The sequence below is a fragment of the Mycteria americana genome, chromosome 9, assembly GCF_035582795.1.
Source record: "Mycteria americana isolate JAX WOST 10 ecotype Jacksonville Zoo and Gardens chromosome 9, USCA_MyAme_1.0, whole genome shotgun sequence".
Classification (NCBI taxonomy): domain Eukaryota; kingdom Metazoa; phylum Chordata; class Aves; order Ciconiiformes; family Ciconiidae; genus Mycteria; species Mycteria americana.
The window spans coordinates 3,954,455-3,974,813 of NC_134373.1; the positions used below are offsets into that span (position 1 = coordinate 3,954,455).

General features: G+C 45.3%; 1 protein-coding gene across 1 annotated transcript in view; it reads left to right on the forward strand.

The window, feature by feature from the left end:
- Positions 1-16,272, forward strand: part of ABCA12 (ATP binding cassette subfamily A member 12) — a 117,113-nt gene extending 100,841 nt beyond the window's left edge. The window contains exons 43-56 of the mRNA XM_075511223.1: positions 1,830-1,884; positions 2,378-2,555; positions 4,483-4,598; positions 5,214-5,373; positions 6,700-6,968; positions 7,619-7,829; positions 9,481-9,590; positions 10,253-10,397; positions 10,543-10,677; positions 12,407-12,510; positions 12,781-12,873; positions 13,326-13,431; positions 14,152-14,289; positions 15,532-16,272. Coding sequence (XP_075367338.1) covers positions 1,830-1,884; positions 2,378-2,555; positions 4,483-4,598; positions 5,214-5,373; positions 6,700-6,968; positions 7,619-7,829; positions 9,481-9,590; positions 10,253-10,397; positions 10,543-10,677; positions 12,407-12,510; positions 12,781-12,873; positions 13,326-13,431; positions 14,152-14,289; positions 15,532-15,651 — 1,940 coding nt within the window. The 3' untranslated portion in view covers positions 15,652-16,272. The remainder of the gene's footprint in view (positions 1-1,829; positions 1,885-2,377; positions 2,556-4,482; positions 4,599-5,213; positions 5,374-6,699; positions 6,969-7,618; positions 7,830-9,480; positions 9,591-10,252; positions 10,398-10,542; positions 10,678-12,406; positions 12,511-12,780; positions 12,874-13,325; positions 13,432-14,151; positions 14,290-15,531) is intronic.
- The last annotated feature ends 4,087 nt before the right edge of the window (positions 16,273-20,359 follow it).

Consider the following 20,359-nt stretch of genomic DNA (forward strand, 5'->3'; position numbering starts at 1 on the left):
CTAAATCTATTTGTTGTTGTGACAAATAAATGACAGTTTAAGAACCATTGAAATGGCCAGATAAAAGTGTGTTGTCATTTCAGCAGTTTGAAAGAGGTGCCAGTCCCGCTTTAGAGGTTTGACTTAGACTGCTTATATTTTTAAAAAATACATAAAAAGCTTTTTACCCTGTCACTAAGCAAGACATAATAGCTTCTGACTTATGTATATTGTGCTTTCTCTTCTCTCAATCCCAACCAACAAAAAAGAGAAAGCATTGAAATGGAAATTTTGACTTCTAGCCTAAGCTTCAGTAAAAGAAAATGGCTTTATAGTGAAGTATTAACAGATTAGACAGACGGTATCTTTCTTTCTCTCTCTCTCTTTTAGAGAAGGGAAACATTTCCTGGCTGTTTGTGTGGCTTTATCAGCAGCCCAAGATTTTAATCCCATTTCTCTCACTGATGACAAGACTGAGGTGGTGTTTTTCCCCCTCCGAAATGAATTTCCTAGGAAATCTTCCTTTTCAAATTTATTTGCTCAGTATGGCACTTGGTCAGCTAAACCCACCGTCTCCTCCTTTCTGGCCCCCAGGTCGGAATGCTTATTCTTAGGGAAATTAGCCCAGAATAGTTCTTCCTCGTCTAACTGCTGAAAGTCAGGCACCTGGCTGTAAGGAGCTTGAATTTCAGAGGTAGCATGTTCTAGCAAATCTCTCTGGATTTAATAGCAGCTAGAGGTCCTCCAGCACTCCCTGAGAACTGAGGCATTTACTTAGGTGCCTAAATATGGACTGAGAACCTTGTTTTTAGGCACATAAACATCTTAGCCTAAACCCTTTCTCAGAGACTGGGTTGTCGTCTCAGTGGGACCAAGGCAGAGACCTTCACTGGAGGTTGGAACTGACCCACCAGAGCCCCCCCAAGTTCCTCCCTTTGTTAGAAAACTCTGTTTTTATAGGCACAAATTGCCTCCGAACAAAGCAAATGCACTGTGATGAACAATACTAGTATATTTTGAGCTAGGTGTTCTCCTTGGTAAAGAAGTACTTAAACTAAATCTTACAAAGATTTCTGCACATGAGCAGAAAACTTCTTTCTTGCAGCTTGTGCTTGATGCAAACCCATCTTTAAGGGATCTTTTTGGAAAACATCACACTGGCCTTACAAACGCAGTAACTAGATTTTTGCCAGTTCCTTTGGACAAAAGGAACTGTTTTTTTCTGGATCTGTGGATCTGTTTTTTTCTTCTAGCTGTATAAGCAGAATAGCTCAGAATTAACTCATTGCCAAACTGGGAACAAAAGTGTCTGTAGCTTACTTGGGTTCACGCTAGCATCTCAAAGATGCCCGTATTGAGAAAGACATATATCATAGGAAGATAATAATTTTGGAGAAAGCCAATAGGGAATGATTTGTTTCTGATGATAAAAGAACAAATGAAATTAAGTGAGATCATCAAACAGCAGCTTTAAAATGAAACATATTCATCAGTTTTGAATGTGTCAGTGTTGAGGAATCTAACCTAAACTACGTGGACCCACAAGCACGTGCCTAATTTTAGGTGTGGGAGTGCTCTCACTGAAGTGAACGATACTATCAACCAGATAGATGCAGAAACAAGGCCTAGGGTTTGAACTTCAGATCTGCTGTGCATCGAAGTGAAGTCAGAGGAAAAATGAAGATGCTCAAAATTCTGCCCAAGATCACACCAAGATGACAGAGCAGAAACCAGCTTTTGATCTGCTTTCCTTCTCTACTCAGTTTTCTGTATTACTGTCAATATCAGGAACGGTGAAGGAAACTTTAAGTTAGCCACATTTTCAATTTCTTTTCTTTTTGTTTTTGTAGGTATTTTCTTATCAGCTCACCCATATCCTGGAGGACAGAGTCAAGAACAAGTAATGTAAGAAGGTTCATTTGGCTGATGCCTGTATTGTTTAGCTTCAAAAGGAGCAAACCAGCTTCCTGGAAACCATAAACCAGCCTAAATTACTGAATATCTTTCTCTAAATAATGAAAATGCTCTCTTCCTTGTCTTCATTCCCTCTATGCATGAATAGCATCCTGCATGCCACAGAGCTGCTGATTCCTGTTAGGGTGTCTTTGCAGGACCCCATATAGATCTGGAGGTCACAGTTACAGCATCACACATTTTTGTGCTTTGGCACAATAATAATAATTACATAATTTTCCTTTTGACCTTTCCAATCAATGTTATGGTACAATGTTATGACTAGGTGCTGTGCGTCCTTTTTGCTAGGCGTAATTAACATCAGCAAAAGATGCTGGCACAGAATCAGGACCTCTTTGCTTCTGAGCTGTAAATAATGCCTCTGCAATGAGGGAAATCTGCCACTTTGACTCCCCGTCTACATCTTTCTCCACTTTCTCCCCAGGCTCAACAGCTTACTCGACATCATCGTTTCAATGTCTGTTTTGGTTGGCTACTCTATCACAACGGCAAGCTTTGTGCTCTACGTGGTAAAAGAACATCAAACCAAAGCCAAACAACTGCAGCATATTTCAGGCCTTGGGATGACAAGTTATTGGGTGACTAACTTCGTTTATGATCTGGTAAATAATTCACATTCCTAAATCCACCAAGAGTAGCATTACGCAGCAGGGGAAAAAAAGTTCTTTATTTAAAGTTGGTTGCCTAGACTTCTTAATATTATTACTACCACGAGCGTTATGTAGTAATTGTTCTCCAAGGCATTGAAGACTATTAAATGTGAACCGCAACACTGGATTTTGCTAAGCGAAGGCATTCCTTCTCTCTCGAGTGTATGCAAAACACTCAGCACATTTATATGAAAGCAACACAGAACAGGCCAGAGCTTGATTTCAATTTTAACATGCAAGCAGCAAGCTGCTTTTCTGTTAGCTTGCAGGGCTAGATTAGTTGTCATGCAGGCTTTATGCATCTGGGGTAAGGCTTTGGGGCTTGAGGCTACAGCCATTTTGGAAACCCTGGGAGTACAGGGTGTGACATTAGCAGACATCTCACAGCTGACACTCCCCCGTTGGGCAAAAATCCATTGCTAGGTTGAATGCTCTCTTTAAGATTATATATTATAAAGGTTTGTAAGCGAAGGAAAGCTACTAATGCAGCTATATGCCTTCCAGGACCTGAGGAAGTTCCTTTCTACAGTGCTGCACTGCGCTGTATAGATTTACCACCTTGTTCCTATAGATAGTTGAGCTCCCCAGCACTGTGCTGCATTACATGGCATAGGCATGCCCTCGTTCTCCCTGAAGTTCAGTTTCCTCATGGTAAAGAGGGTTAATAGCACTGCTGGAAAGCATCTCTGGGCTAAGAGGATGAGGATAAATATGCACCGTGACTGTAGACTGAAGTGTTTTGTGTCTTATGCATTACCTTCAGCGCATGATGTCAAAACCTCACATAGATAGAGATCTGCAAGTGCAGACTATCTCTGCTCGTGAGCTTTGCCATCGTCAGCCATGCTGTAATGGTGATCAGCTCTACGTATCTGACAAATTTCTACGGATGCAGTTCTGCTAGTGCCTAAAATCCCAGTGATATCATCAGTTCCTGAAAATGTGAAATCTTCAAGGGCATTTGGGTGGCCAGCCCCCTTTGATGCAGTGTGGGCTAAGGGCTGAAATCCCTTGGGGAATGTGCACCTCAACTCTTTCTGCAGAGCACAGCCTAAGCTTCTAGGTGTTTTGGTAACACCGATGCACACTAACAAAGCAGTCCTAACAATACTGTTCTCACCGCTAAGTAGTCTAAGCTGCCTGCTTATAGGGGCTGGTGCGATTAGGCAACAGCACAAGTATCTCTGCCTTGCAGGAGGGGCTTGAAAGGGGTCTGAAGGCAGCGTGGCTGCCGTCTGCCTTGGCAGAGCAGCCCCGAGTTGTGCCACAGGGGTGAGGATGGGGCAGGCCTGTGTCTGCTTCCCTGATCCAGGCCCTCGCTCCAGCACTGCGTATTTGTAAATCAGCCTGTGGAAAAATCCCCAGAGTCCTTGCCACAATCAGTATTCAGCGGGCTGAAACTAATCCAGCGCTCTCGGCAACTTGATATTTCTCAGTGAATCCCTGCCAGTAAATTCTGTTAAATCCCAAAGCTGGGAAAGAGAGGAACCTCTCAAGGCAGACGTTCGGTAGGTCCCTGGCTTGACTCAACATTATATAAAGACAAGATTTACAGGGCACAATGAAGTGGTCTGACTACAAGGCTAACAGAAAACCCAAAGGGGTATTTTTCTTTCACAACCTTTTTTTAAGGCACTTTCTGCCCACAGTCCTGAATCTTGAGGCTTAGCCTATTCAAAGTGCCTTTGTGGGAATTCATTTGCAAGACTCCTGGAAGTCTCAGGAGGGCTGAGACCCCACCTGTATTTGGTTTCCCTTAGAAAACCCAAGTGGCACTTGTGGGACCAGATTCAGACCTGGCATTGTTGCTTCTGCATAGTTCTAGAAAAACGTTTAAGAATTATCATCCTAATAACATCTTTTTATTATCATTTTGCAGGTACTTTTTATGGTCCCTATTGGACTCTCAATAGGAGTTATTTCATCCTTCCAGATACCAGCTTTCTGCAACAGCAATAACTTACTGGCAGTATTTCTTCTGCTGTTACTGTTTGGGTAAGTGTGGAGCTTAGTTATTTAAATATCATTGCACAGAGTGTGGAACTGGATATTGCAGGCTGCTGCAGTTTGAGATCCAAGGGAGGAATACCTGGGCTTTTTTCTTCAACATGAACTTTACAAACGGTGACTAGTTGCTCCTTCCAAGAGCAGTGAGCTAAACTACTGTTGTCATGCCTGCTTTATTCAAAGCAAACTCTTTGTGAGGGTATGAAATATTCAAGGTCACAGTGACAGCCCAAGCTGTAAGCAGATGCTTACTGAACTATTGCAAAGTTCAAGATATAGAAGCATTTCCAAATCAGAGAGGGAAAAAAAAAACAAACAGCAGCAATTCAGGAAAACTTAGCAAAACTGTCTCCCTGGCTTTGAATCCTCCAGGCCCAGTCTGTCTGCTTTCAGTTGCGGCTCCATGTTCGAAGTATGTATCATAAACTTTTTCTCCAAATTCTAACAGATACAAAGGCGTTTTTCCTTCTGTAAGTTCCTGTAATACGGAAATCTAGTCATATGCCAAAACACAACTGTTATGTTGTCTGAGGTCTTTAGTTGTTTGTTTGCAATCGCATTTTGAGTTACTGTAGTATTCTCTGCTCTGTTGGCAATTTATAGGTATGCAACGTTTTCATGGATGTACCTGCTGGCTGGGTTTTTCAAAGAAACAGGAATGGCCTTCATTGTTTATGTCTGCGTCAACTTGTTCTTTGGCATCAATACCATCATTACTCACTCGGTTGTATTTCTGCTCTCCCAGGAAAAGGCCACGGACCAGGTAGGAACCCTACTAATACTGAGCCCTTGGTGAAACAACAGGAGGCTTCCTGTTGGGTTTGGTGGATCAGGTCCTTAGCAACTGGCTGGCTTCAAGATACTTGAGGTAGACCAAGCAGAGGACACTAGTCACAGGACTTAATGGGGTTCCCTACAGACGGGACATGAGTCAAATACGAATCTTGCTTGTCTGTAAATCTGCACCCCCAGCAAAGAAGGAAGTGATGGTGACAGAGGGGAGAATACAAAAAGAGAGGTAGAAAACTGCCTGTGCAGAGAAGGAGGTGGGTGTAGATGTTTGATAAAAAGTTGATGGGGACTTTGAACCATTGCTAAGTTCTTGCAGCACGAACTGTGGAGAGTGACAACTAGGTGTCATTGCCCTGAGTCTGACATGTGCTGCATTAAGCCCAGCACCGGCTGTCTGTCATCTAGATCTGTAATGCAATCTTCTTCTCCCTGCAAGGATGAAAAATGACTCAGAGACAGTGATGATTCCCTAAAGTAAAGCCTTCTCTTAAACTGAGATATCCCTGGGAATCACTGGGATAAAATGTACACCTTAGATTTAGTTTTCTTTTTTTATGAAGGGCAATTACTTTGTAAAACAATAGCTGGGTTGGATTTTTCCTCTAGCTGGACAGTGCTTGTTTAGCAACCCCCTGGATTTTAGGGATGTGCAATTATGATCATCTTCTATCCCTCTCTACCCCAGTGGCAGGGAGTCAGCCTCTTTCCATGCTAATTTACTGCCTCTCCACTTTGCTGTGTGCACTAATCCTTTCTTCTGCTAGAAATGTACCAAATCTCTATGTACGAGAGTTCATAAGAGTGAGGCTGCCCTTCTATGTCTACTAAAGCCAAATCTTGTGTTTTATGGAGATGCTTGTCCAAAGAAAACAGGACAGTTCTCCAGAGGAGCGGGATTGGTGAGTGGGCTGTGCCCCGCAGCGGGCTGGTGCAGCAGCTCTCTAGTTTTGGGAGGCACAGTGCAGCTCAATGGCAGGATTCAGCTCTGGCTCACGGATGGGTTTCGGGCTGCTGCATGCACAGGGTGAGGCGGCTGGAGCAGCAACGAGGGACTGCGCTGGGAACTGGCTGCTGTTTACTATGGGTGATCACAACCTCAGAGCTGCCTGCTGACTTTTCTGACCTTGTGCCTGTGAAACGAGCTGTCTCCAGAGCTCTTTGCTCTCAGTTTATCTCTGCTCTGATACACAAGCAAATCCCAATGTAATTGTTACACTTCAGTCCCACAGTAAAACCTATGAATTTATTCCATGAATAAAAACAGTGACTGACTGTGCTGCTTTTTGGTTTTTTTCAGGGCTTGCATGATCTCGCTGAAAACTTAAGGCACGCGTTCCTTCTGTTCCCACAATTTTGCTTTGGCTATGGCTTGATTGAACTGTCGCAGGATCAGGCGCTGCTGGGCTTCTTAAAAGCCTATGGAGTGGACTACCCCGACAAAACCTTTGAGCTGGACAAGACCACATCCAAGCTGTTTGCCATGTTTATCCAGGGCACTGTGTTTTTTGCCATTCGTCTTACAGTTCACGACAGGATGATTCAGAGAGTCTGGAACAACATACTAGAGTAAGTAGCATCTGGAGTCTCGCAATGAAAACAGACCAAGCCAGCGCTCAGTGGTTTAATTCTGGGCTCTCGCACCATCATTGTCAATTATGAAGCCTGTAAATTTCCAACACACTTTGCAAACATGGGGTAAGTTTTCTCTGGCAGCAGCCCCGATACCCACCAGTAATTAGCGTATTAACTAACTAACAGAGGTGTAGGTTACCGGAGTCCCTTGGTAGTCCTTCCTGGCTGAGACTATGGCCCTCGTTTCAGGGCACTGGGTTTGGTGGGCTGGTGTTCAGGTGGTTGGTAAGTGCAGTCGGTCCATAGACAGCTGTTTGAATCTCCCCGTCTCCTCTGGCTAGGGTGCACCCAGGGAGGAGCAAGAACAGTCCTGTCACCTGCATTACAAGTGTCCACAAGGCAGGACCTCCTCCAGCTCAGAATATTTGCTGAAAAAGAGAAAAAAAATAGGCAGAAGGAGAACGTTGGGTTTTTTAATTCCCTAAATGGTGCCAATATCAGGAGAGAATAGCAACTGTCTGTATATCTGTGTATTTTTTGCGTGTCCTGGGATCTCACGGGAAGCCTCCTTAGTATCCCAAGCTTACAGGCCCACTGCTATCTGCTTGCCAGAGGTTAAGGTCCCCTCTCTGCCCTCCCCATAGGTTCCTGTTTGACAGAGTGCATGGCAAAGCATCGCTTCTGCCACCTGCGGCTGAAGAGGATGGGGACGTCCAGGCAGAGAGGAACCGGGTGGAGTCTGGCAAAGCTGACTTTGACATGGTGCAGCTCCAGAATCTCACAAAGATCTACCACCTTCCTCACAAACGCATTGTGGCCGTGAAGAACATCAGCCTCGGGATTCCTGCTGGAGAGGTAAGCGAGGGGAAAAGGCTGCGGGCACCTTCTGCCCTGGGGAGGGAAACTGCAACAGATCCACAGTCCCACTGTCATCTTCTCTCCCAGTCCTTGCCGCTGTGCCAGCACGACTGTAATGGTTTGTTCTTTTCCTCCCTTCCTTTGCCTTATTTATTGATTCTTGGGGTTATGGTAGCGACTAAAGGCTCCTGGTGCATTTGGGACACCGAGTGACAGTTTGAAGGCCCTAGAAAGAGGAGAAGTGGATGGGACAATGATGGAGCTGTATTCGGAGCAAAATGTCTGCATGCTGTGTTTGTACAGCACCTAGCACAGTGCAGTTTTGGGGGGTCACTGTGGATTACCATATGGTAAATGAAGACAGGGGAATTTGTCCAGTTGCAATTATTCACCAAAACTGCATTGGGGACAGTGAGTCAGGCTTATCTGCTTGTATTTCCCATCAGGGAAAGACAAATCACTTCAGCTGAACACACGTTTTCATGAATCAAGACCTTAACTCTAAAGAAAAAAAGGTTCTTTGGTCACGTCAGTGCAGTTACCTGCAAAAACACTGACTCATGAGGAGAGAAAAGACAGGAGCATACGGAGCACCTCTGAGACCCAGAGGAAAGTTCATGGGGCCTCTCGAGACCAGATCCTGCCTTAGGCTGTGCACCTGACTTGTGAGGAAGCTTGGAAGTAATCCTTGGTACCTGATGTTTTTAATTGCCCGGATCCCACTGAGATACTGGGCATATGAAGGGATGTAGGGTGCTGGGCAGGAGGACAGCAGCCTCACATTGAGACTGTGGCGCTGATCTTTCTGGCAGAGGATTTTTTCCAAGCCACAACTGGCATCAAGGTTTCTAGCTTCTGGCAAAAGTCAGCCCGATGCTGGTGTCAGCAGAGGCCACGGCCCTGCACCACAGACTGTGCACAGATACTGTCCCTGCATGGACCTTGAGGTGGGGAAGAGCCTTGGATCGATGCTGTGCATCTGCAGTCAGCCCAGCACATGAGGATTTTCACATCAGCTAGTCTGTACTAACGATGTCAAAATAATAGTAATTATCAGCACAATGGTAATTGCTAATGCAACACACAACTGCGTATCTCCAACCTTAGCAATAAAACATAGATTTTAGCATGAGATACTGAACTGCACTACAGGGAGCCAGTTCTTAATCTTATTAATGTAGTGCATTAGTGAGATTATTTGACAAAAATCTTGTGTCGCATTAAGGTTTTACCAATGACAGCACAAACCTCACTCACCTCATTCCTCTGAATAGCTCTGTTCCTGTCAATGAGAGGCTTTGCACAAATTAGATGATCAGGATTTGGCCTGTCAGATGAGCTCACTGCAAAAATGCACCTTGCAGTAAAAGGAATGACTCTATTAGAGACACATCCTTGATTCTTCACCATATTAAACAAACGGTCCTAATATAAGCTGCAGTATATTGCACCATAAACAACCTCCATTATAACGTTCGTATGCTCTGAGTACCTCTGCCGCTCTTGCAATTCATCTTGCTCAAGGGTCTAGAGAAAATAAGAGTCTCTCTTCTTTTCTCTAGATGCACTGAGCACTCATTTTGGAGCAATATTTCTGTATTATAAATGCAGCACGGTTACATTTCTACCTTTCTTTCCCACAACCCAGTGCTTTGGCTTGCTTGGCGTGAACGGAGCTGGAAAGACCACCATCTTTAAGATGCTGACAGGCGATATTGGAGCATCCAGCGGAAGGTTGCTGGTCCAGGATCATTCTGGGTATGGAAGATGTGATTTCTGGGGAAGGCGTGTGAGCAAATCAGCCTGGGAGCAGTTTTTAAGGCTGGATGGCAAAGGAAAAGAAACGTAAAATTCTGAAACAAAATAAAACATTCAAAACAGAGCAAAAATAAGTAAGGCAGGGAATTTCATCCTTTGAAGATGGTATGGTTGCTCCCCTAGGGTTTGCATTTTGCTGTTGTACCTCTGCTGTTCCCAGTGGTGTTTCTTTCACTTCATTCCATTGCAAATGGGATCAGACTCAGATCCTCAGCTGAGTGTGATCCCACTTCTGAGCTAGTACCTGGAGACCAGTAGGACTCATCTCAAAGCGCTCTTTAACAGGAGTAGGCTTGGTGGCAGCTGTGCCATCTGAAGTGCTGGTGGTAATTGGAGAGCTATGTACTAGACAGGAGATTGGTAATTGGAGAGCTATGTACTATGTACCAGACTATGTGCTAACAGACGTCGCAAATACAATTCTTCCTTTGCAGAACGGAGGGCCTAAAAGCTGAAGGTCTGCAAATTCATAGCATTTTCCTTCAAGGGTTGGGGAAGGGGTAGGAAGCCGGAGAAAGGGTTTCTTTCCTCTCTCCTGTCTGATTCCAGACTGCATTGGCAATTCAGTGTGTTTAAAATGACTTGCCGACTTCCTTACACAGGTCCTTGAATGAAATTAGTGAGGCACACTGGTCACTCTTTGGCTACTGTCCTCAAGAAGATGCCTTGGATGACTTGCTGACGGTGGAAGAGCACATGTATTACTATGCTAGGCTCCATGGCATCCCAGAGAGAGAGATCAAAGGAGTGAGTAACACTGGGGCTTGACTTAGAGCATTTTCCAGTTATTGAGAGCCTTTACATTGATTTAATTGGTCTTTCAGTAAATAGCTATGCACGTGGTAATTTATGCCTGGAGATTGTTGTGAAAGCTGTACTCTTGCTCCCATAGGTTGTACTCCAGCTTCTCCACCGGCTGAATCTGATGGCCTACAAAGACAGAGTCACCTCTATGTGCAGTTATGGCACCAACAGAAAATTGTCGACAGCTCTGGCTCTCATTGGGAATCCATCAATTCTGCTCCTGGTGAGAAATGGGGACCTTGGTAGGGGGAAGAGGAGCAGATCTCTGGGCTGGCAGAGGTACTTTGACAGTCTAGCAAAACCTTCTCAGGCACAGCTCGCAGGACACTCCCCACATGCCCATACTTAGCCTGACAACGTATGCATCAGAGAAAAGTTTAGATTCCAGCAAGCACCCAAATTTTCTTTGAGGGCCTAAGAGAGTGGTGAGTCTGCCAGTTTCTCTGTTAGCCTCTTTCAGAGGTCAAAAATAGATCCTATATTTGCCAATTAAATCCTCCTTGTTCCCAGCAGTTTCTTGGGTTTTTTGTATCAATTACCCTGCAGAGTGTTGCAAGAAAAGTGGCATCCAAGGCTCCAAATCTGTATGAGAGCAAAGGAGCAACTTCCCTCAGGATTAGAACATAAAACTATTTTTCTAGGTTTGGCTTCCCATTTTGTCTTTCACTTTGAATCTTCCAGTTCTTCCATGAGATACGCCATTGTTAAAAATACCTTTTTGTGCAGTTTCTCCACTTGCTGTGTTTTGAATGTGTGCAGGTTTCCCAGTATTAAATTTGACACCTAGTGGACATAAATCTCCCTTGTCCCAACTTGTATCAAGCCCAGCACTACTGCCTTTCCTTCTGCCCACATACACCAGCCCCCTAGCTGCTTTTGTGACATAAAAAAATCTCAATAAAAATAGAAGGGGGGGGAAATTTCCTCTGTACTGACTGCTGCCTGAACCCAAGCTGTTTTATTTCTGCCTTACATATGGGATTATCCTCAACAATAACAATTTGTCAATCGGAAATTGGCTAACAATTTTATCAGCAACGCGGAAGAGAAAAGGAGGCTGAGGGGAGACCTTATCGCTCTCTACAACTGCCTGAAAGGAGGGTGTAGAGAGGTGGGGTCGGTCTCTTCTCCCAGGTAACAAGTGATAGGACAAGAGGAAAGGGCCTCAAGTTGCGCCAGGGGAGGTTTAGACTGGATATTAGGAAATTTTACTTCACCGAAAGGGTGATCAAGCACTGGAACAGGCTGCCCGGGGAAGTGGTTGAGTCCCCATCCCTGGAGGTATTTAAAAGCCATTTGGATGAGGTGCTTAGGGACATCGTGTAGTGGTGGGCTTGGTGGTGTTAGGTTTACGGCTGGACTCGATGATTTAAAGGTCTTTTCCAACCTATACGATTCTGTGATTCTGAGATACTATACCATCTTGCATCTCTGGCTTACTGTCTTTCTAAATGGAGAAATGCAACACTTGCTTCGTCAGCATATTGAGAGGGAGGCAAAACGCAGATGCACATGAGAACCAAGTGCCAGTTGATAGCTTCTTCTCTGAGGTTACGCCTGTGGTGTTTATGGATATTTAAAACACCATGGTATAAAATGCACAGTAGGGTTGATCTTAGATGGTGCTGTCACAGCCCGTCAGTTCCTCTAGAGTGCAACGGAGGTTGAGAGTTCCCACCAGTCACCACGGGAGCTGTGCAGTTCCAAAGGGCAGTGAGGATGGAGGTCTTAGCCAAGCTGACTTGCTTCTGCTTGAAGGGACCGTAGGATGCCTTGGTCAAATCCATAATGCAATTGAAGATAATCCTTCTCCCGGATCTGTAGCAGTGTAAGCTCTCCTGTGGGTCCCCACTAGCAAACATAACACTAATGATGAACCTAAAAAGAGCGCAAGTGTTAGGAAGATCAGATTTTGAGTGCAAATTTACATTCAGTCCTGTCTTTCCCAATAGGATGAACCGAGTTCTGGAATGGATCCAACTGCTAAACGCCACCTTTGGAAAATCATCAGTGAGGAAGTGCAGAACAAATGCTCGGTGATACTCACATCCCACAGGTAAGGCTGGTTTGGCCTTGTCTCCAGTTGCAGGGTCTGCAGGAGGTATGGAGAGGCCCGTCCTTCACACTGCCCGTTGGTCCTCGCAGAATTTCAGGGCACCGAGCTATGACAGGTCTGGGGGTTTGTTGTGGCTGAATGTGGGTGCCCACATAGACCCACAACGCTTTAGTACTCTAGGGAAGATCAGTAGTGTTCTCCGATCACTACAGTAAGTATTTTTTTATACCTTCTCGATGACTTATTAGAGTTTCTTGGTTGATTTTTCAGCATGGAAGAATGTGAAGCCCTCTGTACCAGGCTGGCTATTATGGTGAACGGGAGTTTTCAGTGCATTGGCTCTTTGCAGCATATCAAGAGCAGGTCAGTAAAATGTACCTATTTGGCTTTTACTGAACGGCATATGGAGTTACTAACCTACAGCTTTGAGGGCTCGGAACATGAGACCTTTGTTAACAGGGCATCAAAATAACGTCATTTTCTGGTTTATGTTTCTTACTACACCACTGAAATTCTGTGTTAACTAATGCACTTTCTACTCTCTCACAGCCTTTTCTCCCAGAGATGCGTTCCCCCCAAGTAATCTGTTCCCTGCTGAAAATCTGAAATGCGTGTTAGGGTTGAGCTTCAATTTTATTATCACAATAGCTCGGCTTCTTATTAAGATTCACTCCAGGTTAACAACCCTGACCCCATTCAGGCTGCACTCTGCCTGGATTAGATTTCCCCAAAGAGGCTGTGCAGCACTCTCAAAGGATTTTCTTTATCTGTTTCTCTTTCCTACTGTGTTAATTGTGATTTTCTTTTTCCCCTAGGTTTGGAAGAGGATTCACTGTGAAGATGCACTTAAATAGCAACACAGTTAACACTGAGATGCTGACAGAGTTCATGAAGTCACACTTTCCAAATACATGCCTGAAGGTAAGCAGGACAAACGCTTTCAGGCGAGGCCCTCTCAATCCCTTCAAATTAACCAAGAGGATCTTGCAGGATAGACGTCTTGTAACACACTGTGCACATAGATCCGTGCTCTCAGAGTGTAAAGGATTCATACACGCATGCTTGCCAGTGCTATCAGCAACGTTGTCCAAGGGTTGGAGCACCCAAGTTCCTTGGTGGCTTAAATAACTTCAGCCAAACAGCTGCAGTGATCTTAGAAGGCAGCTATTAGGTGACCCTCTGCCTCTGCGAATGGGCCCACTGAAGCCCGGACTGCATGGAGACGCACTTCATATTCAGAGGGTAGTGAGATGGTCGGGTGCTTCTAGTAACTGAATAACTGTAAAACCAGAGTAACTGAGTCATGAATCCCATCGTTGTCCGTAACCCAATGTCTGCATTAATCAAAACAGCAGACTTGGAGCTGGAAAATGCTATGGCTACCCTCAACCTTCCAGCTCTGGGGCTTTGTTATCATCTCCCAGTCACAAAAAACACAGAAACTTCCAATGGGGAAACACCAGTCAATACCAGACAATAATATTCCTCATCTTTGGGAGCCAGAAGGAGAGAACACATCCTCTGTCCCTTCATTCTCCCATGGCTCAGTTCCTCTTTCTGAGGAACTGAGAGCCATCAGATCTGTTGGCTCTCTACAGGCAGCAACCTCTTAACTTTACCCCATCATTCCCCTTCCCACAGGATCAGCATTTCAGCATGGTGGAGTATCACGTTCCGGTCTCTGCAGGAGGGGTAGCAAATATATTTGATCTCCTGGAAGCCAGCAAAGCAGCCTTCAATATCAGGCACTTCTCAGTGAGTCAAACAACGTTAGAGGAGGTAAGGAATTAAAGATGTGTGGCCATCCATTTAAAACTGTTAACAGGGGAGCAGACTGATGGTTACACATAATGGACTGCTGCACACAGTAGACTGCATTTTGAAAGGGATTTCCATCTATATTCCTCCTGGGGATACTTTATCAGTACTACTGCCTCCAGATACCTATGCTGGCACTAGGAAAACGCACATAGAAAGCTGCCTGTAGCATAAAGGATCTGTTCTTCCCTCTGTGACTGCTGATTTCAGCAGCCTCATTGGTGTGGATGAAGGGCAGGATTATGAATCACCCTGAGTCCAGTGCTGGGCTTCCTGGCGGTGGACTTTTCCCACCAATCCTGGAAATTTGTTTGATTTCGCTCTTTCTTGTACTGTATTTGAGTTGTAAGTTCATTTAGCATTACTCCAAACCTAGCTTCACGGTTAAGTTCCTTTCATTTTCCCTTGGAAGAACATTCCCACTAGCATTAAAATGCTGCAGGAAACGCATCAGCTGAAGGGATGCCGCGAGGACTATCCAGAAGGAATCATCCTGTTGAGCATCAGCATCTGATATATTAGGTCTGTCCCAGAGACAGGAGCAAAAACTGCAGCCCTGTAATCCTACGAATTGTTAAACAGAGATCTGGGGGAGGAGGTCCTCAATATTGTTTTAATAAGGGGCAGTGGTGAGAGTAACGAGCAGACAAACCGCAGGAAGCCCCAAGTCATGTTCTGTGGGAGGACAGCTTGGATTTGTGTATATGCAAATGTGATTGCAGGTAGTGTTCTAGTAAGAATATTTTATGTATTCATTAGATACTCTTCAAACGAAGACTGTTACGTGTGATTATATATACCTATCTATATAATATGCACTTGTGCGTGCACGGTTGTCAATTATATATAGACAGATGGGTTTATAAAGTAATAATATAGCTGTATTACACTGTGATCAAAACGCGCTACCACATGGGTATTGCCTCGCTAGTACTTTTGAAACATGAGCTGCAGGACAATTAGGTTTTGTACGGGAACGTCTACCTTTGCATCCCGAGTGTCAAGGTACAGGAGTGTGCATCCATTTATTGACATCAGCCCACAGAAGCCCAGCATTTGCAATTCTCAAATCCAGTGTGAATCCACTCCTGAGCACTCTCTCCAGGCTCACAGTCAAACGAACAGCCATTCCTCTTCTATATTCATTCATATTATAAATTCTTTATGCTGTCATATACTGAATGTTTTCCTTTAAACTTCTAGGTTTTCATCAACTTTGCTAAAGATCAAGCAGATCCTGACGGCGCGGATGCAGGTCCTGATGTGACGCTGGACAGCTCTGACACAAGTAGCCAAGATAGCACCATAAGCTCCATCTATTGAAGGGGCCCGACCGCAGGGGATCGTAGAAGCTGGGGAAAAGACCTGATGACCCCTCGGGGTCCTTCCAGCCCTGTTTTCTATGATTCTGGGATGGTGGAGTTAAAAGTCCATTTTCTTAAAATACTTTTTTTTGATATGCACTTATTTTGTTACTAGGAACACGGTAGGCATTTAAGACTGGCATTTGGTTACAAATCAGATTGGTCTTTCCACAGGTTCTTCCCTCCCCCCCTCCCAGTTCTTCTTTTATGATCACTTTTATGCCTCTGAGGACTTAGTTGACATCACCTGCTGCTCGTGGCCATTTGCTTACGGCAGAAATGGCCGTGATGGAGCAGAGGAGCTGTCGGCAGTGCAGGGTGTTTGACAAAAAAGCAGCCCCACGACTGCCCTCTCTGAAAGCCCACGCTCCACTCCCTGCTCAGCATCAGACTTTCTGGGTGACCATGAGGAAGTCGCTCAGTTTTGACGGGTTCCCCACCGGTGAAATGGGGTTCACGGCCTTGCCCTACCTCACAGGGGTGTTGTGAGGACGTAGGTGTTATGTACTGAGAGTCGCATATGCCGCTGGTGGGGGCCGTCTTTGGTAGTGACGTAAAGCTTATCTGTATGTGTGGGTTATGTCAGTACAAATATAATGATTTTAAAAGTCAGCACTTCCAGTGGTTTCGGTTTGTTCCTCTAGTTTATTTAGTCCCAGGCAGTTCCTGGCTCTTGGTACCCAACAGAAGATCATTCCACCAACCAGCCCCTTCCTTCTTCAGGGCTTCTCCGTTACAGAAGAACGGTACGAGGCAGGCATATTGGTTGAATCCTCTGATACGAAGTTTGCTTCATAAGGTGGTGTTTCCCTCAGCAGAGTAAAAGCAACGAGCACCTCCCTTGCTCAGAAAACCTCCCTCTCCCAGGGGCTCTGCCTCTCTGCTTCCTTTGCAGTGACCTTCCTCCTCGACACCCGAGTGGTGGCGGCCCCCGTAGCTCTAGAGCTGTGCTTTCCCACATAATAAGGCATAATTAGCTTCTCCTTCAAAGGCTCTGCCCGCTGGGTTTAAATGAGACCTCTGCCTACCTTTGAGCAGCAGCCCCCCAGTAGCTGAGTTCAGCACACCAGCACGCACATTCTGCTTTTTTCCCCCCACAATCATTAATAGGTAGAAGAGTTTAATATTACTCTTTATTATATGTATCGGCACAAGGCCTCAAAGACTCAGTTTTGGGTCAGGGCATTGATGTACATGGTGCTATTCAGCCACATAATGAACTTCAACTCTTTGAGCTCAATAAACTGGTAAAAGAGATCGCCGATAAAGCCAGGTCGTACTTACCTTGTAAGACCTGGGAAGGCCCACGTGGCACTCGGTTTTGGGTTCACACACACAATTCCAGTCAGAGGGGGGTTTTTTGCCTTTTTTTTCCCCCCAAAGCTAATTTGAGCCAAAGGAAACTTCAGATGAAAGCTGCAATGACACATCTTTCTCACCCTGATCATCAGAGCAGTTGTACTAGTTCAGTTCCCATTTGATGCTAAGGCTTGCTGAGATAATCATGCAAGGAATACGTACTTTAAATATCAAGGGTGTTCGGGATTTTACAGTGGGATACTGAAGTTCAGAGTTTAGCTACTGCAAGGAGGTCACATTTTCTCCTTGATCTTGGTGTAAACTTCTTACTGATAGCAAGAGGAGTTTTGTTACGGATTGAAGGTATTATCAAGCCTTGAATTATGCCCCAACCTGCTGACTGTAATTAAAACTTGAATTCAGCTTCTTTCCAGAATGCATTTGACACCTGCAGTTTATAAGTAACTGAAAAAGCTGCCCAGACATTCATTGTAGCTTCTATTATTATGTCTCCAGCTCTGCAAAAGCTCTTTTTTTCTCATTTTCATTGCATATCTTATACAGATCACAGTATAAAATTAAGCTTTTCTCTAATGGAGGGCTTGCGCTCCCTGCAAAGGACTCGGAGCATGAATGCCAATGATTTAAATGCAGCCTTGTAATACCAATCAGAGTATTATTTTATTATGTCGATGGCTTTGCAACTGCCAGTGGAAGATGGATCTTCAGACTCTGTCCAGATGTACTTTACATTTAATTGAGGGAGACTGATACAAAGCTATTCTTTTGTCCCTTTAGAGCCTACTAATCAAAAAAAAAAAAAAAAAAAAAGGAAGTGATTCATTGGACTACTCCAGCAAGTTGCATCCTTTGAATTTCCACCCAATTCTGGCATTAATAGAAACATCTGCTTCACGCGAAATGTGTTACGGCCATGGTATACGCTCCCCGGTTTCACTTGCAGGTAAAAATAAAACATCTGCTGTTGCAATCAAGTCTGTAGGTATTGGTCCAAACAAGCCAAAGTTTACATACTTAAGGGAATTTAATTGAAACCTGTGGAGAAGCAGTTACAACTGTTTAGGGGGTTGAAGCATCTGGCAAGGAGGTTGTATATAACATCACCAGGGGCTGAATTACCTTTTGTGCCATGTTACAAATACCCCTACTCTCCGCAGAGCCTCACAGATTCAGTCTGTGCCTTTCGGAGGTAGGACGCACCCCAGGCTCGATTCCGGGACGACAAATGTGATAGCTAATACTACCCTGCCTCGGAACACCGGCTCCAGCTTTCCCATCGCCCCTTGGCCTCCCCGAGGAGGGTTGATTCTGGTTCCAGGGACGACCAGAAATACAGAGCCCTGCCTAAGAAAACAACTGATAAAATCTGTTTTAAAGCTTATGAGCACGCTGTACGCCTCAGGGGAAGGATGGGGACGCTCCCCTATCTTCAGTGCTTGCGGTAATCTTCACCCTGCCGATGTACGGGTGTAATAGCAGGTGCCCCCTGTTGTCAGCCCTCTCTGAATCCCTTCAGAAATTTTTGCTTTACATGACTCTGCTTTCAAAAAAAAGCCAGGCAGCCAACAAGCTCGGTCCTTTCTTTGGTCTGAGCAGGGAGGTAAGGTCATTGAAAACACTGACCCTGGTGTCCCTGGAAGGGACAGAGGAGCACTCTGCGTACCACTGCACATCACCTCTCCGGGAGCGAGAGATGAATGCTGCAGTCCGGGGGGAAAACAAGCTTTTCATCTCACTTCTTTAATGCAATCTCACTTCAGCCACCCTAATAACCCTTGTTCGAGGCAACAGGGAGCAACAGTGCCGGGCGAGCCCTGCCAGAGCGATCACACAGCCCGTATGTGTTAATTGGAACTGCATGGGCCTCAACGGAGCTTAATTTAAAAATGCTCTAAAATATTACAGACACAAGGTATACGCAGTGCAATCGCTAAACAAGTCCAGGGCCAGGGAGTCAAGGAGGAATTTCATAATTGGTTATGTGGATTGTGAGACTGATTCAAATCAGTTTTGTAATTGGAGCTGTGGACTTGGAGACGACGATTCAAATCTCCATCCTGGCTCTCCTTCATTTATCACTTTGCGCTGCTGATGAGACCACAGTGCTTCCCCAGCCTGATCCTTGCTTAGCTTCAGTCTCGGTGCAAAAGGCCACCAAGGGCTGACTTCGCAGGGTCAGAAAGGGTCTGGCAGGGACCGAGAAAGCTGTCCAGAAGGGGCAACGTTAAGCAATGGTTCTCTCAGCCCTCACCACTACCGTAAATATAAATTCAGGGTCTAATTGGATTTTTTTGTATCCTTTCATGAGAACCGCAGGAGTGGTTTTGTTACTGGATCAGATCAGAAAACACATTTATAGGTCAAATGAACACGTCCAGGTAAACATAAGTCAGTGACTAGCGAGGCGCAGGAGCGGGTGATGCCCACAGACCTGCTGCCTGCGCGGAGGCACTCCTGGGATCCAGGAGCTGCAGGATCCGACCTCATAGCAGGCTCAGGATGAGGCCCCAGCCTGTCCTGGGGGCTTCGGCTTCCTTACATGGCTGCAGCTTCGCTGAAGCTGCTGTGAGGTTTTTCGGCTTTTTACAAGCCAAGAAAAATGTATGCTCCTGCACTTAATAGGGGAAAGGTTTTTTTGTGAGCTGGTGGAGGAAGAAAAATGGTGGTTGGATGGCAACAGCACATAGCATGATTTTACACTCTTTTTTTTTTTGCAGACAACAGCTGTGATCTTGCATAGCTATAACAAAATATCAACAGTGTATTAAAAGAGAGCACAACAGAGAAAAGAAGCAGTGGGGAATGACAAAAAAAATGAATTCACCAGAATTATTATTCCATGACAGTATTTAAATAAAAAAAAAAAATCACTCTAATTAATTTAGTTGTTCAGGGAGAGGGTGGAAATAAGGAAGATGGCACTGAAATAGTAAGAACAACATTAGTATGGGACACAGCCAGCGCTAACTCACTGTTGGCTCTGCTCCTCATGCTACTCGCACACGCAGCGCTGGTAACGAGGGAGGATGGTCGGCCCCACGGCGCTGGGGTGCAGCCCGTGCTCAGAGCAGCGTAGGGAGCACGGCCCATTTCAGGCCAGACCAGGCCCCCCAAAATACGCTGTAGCACGGGGGGAGCTGCACAAGGCCACCCCAAGGGGTATCAATATTTTGGGATCGGGGCCTGACCCGTGTCACGGTACAACCCTGCAGCCCTTGAAAGCTGGCACATGCCAAAACGGGGGACAGTCACAGTGGTGACCACATTCAGCCCAGGGTGAAGAAGACGTGTAGCTTGTGCTTGCAACCCACGGCGCAAAGCTTGAAACCAAGCGCCTCTCCACAGCG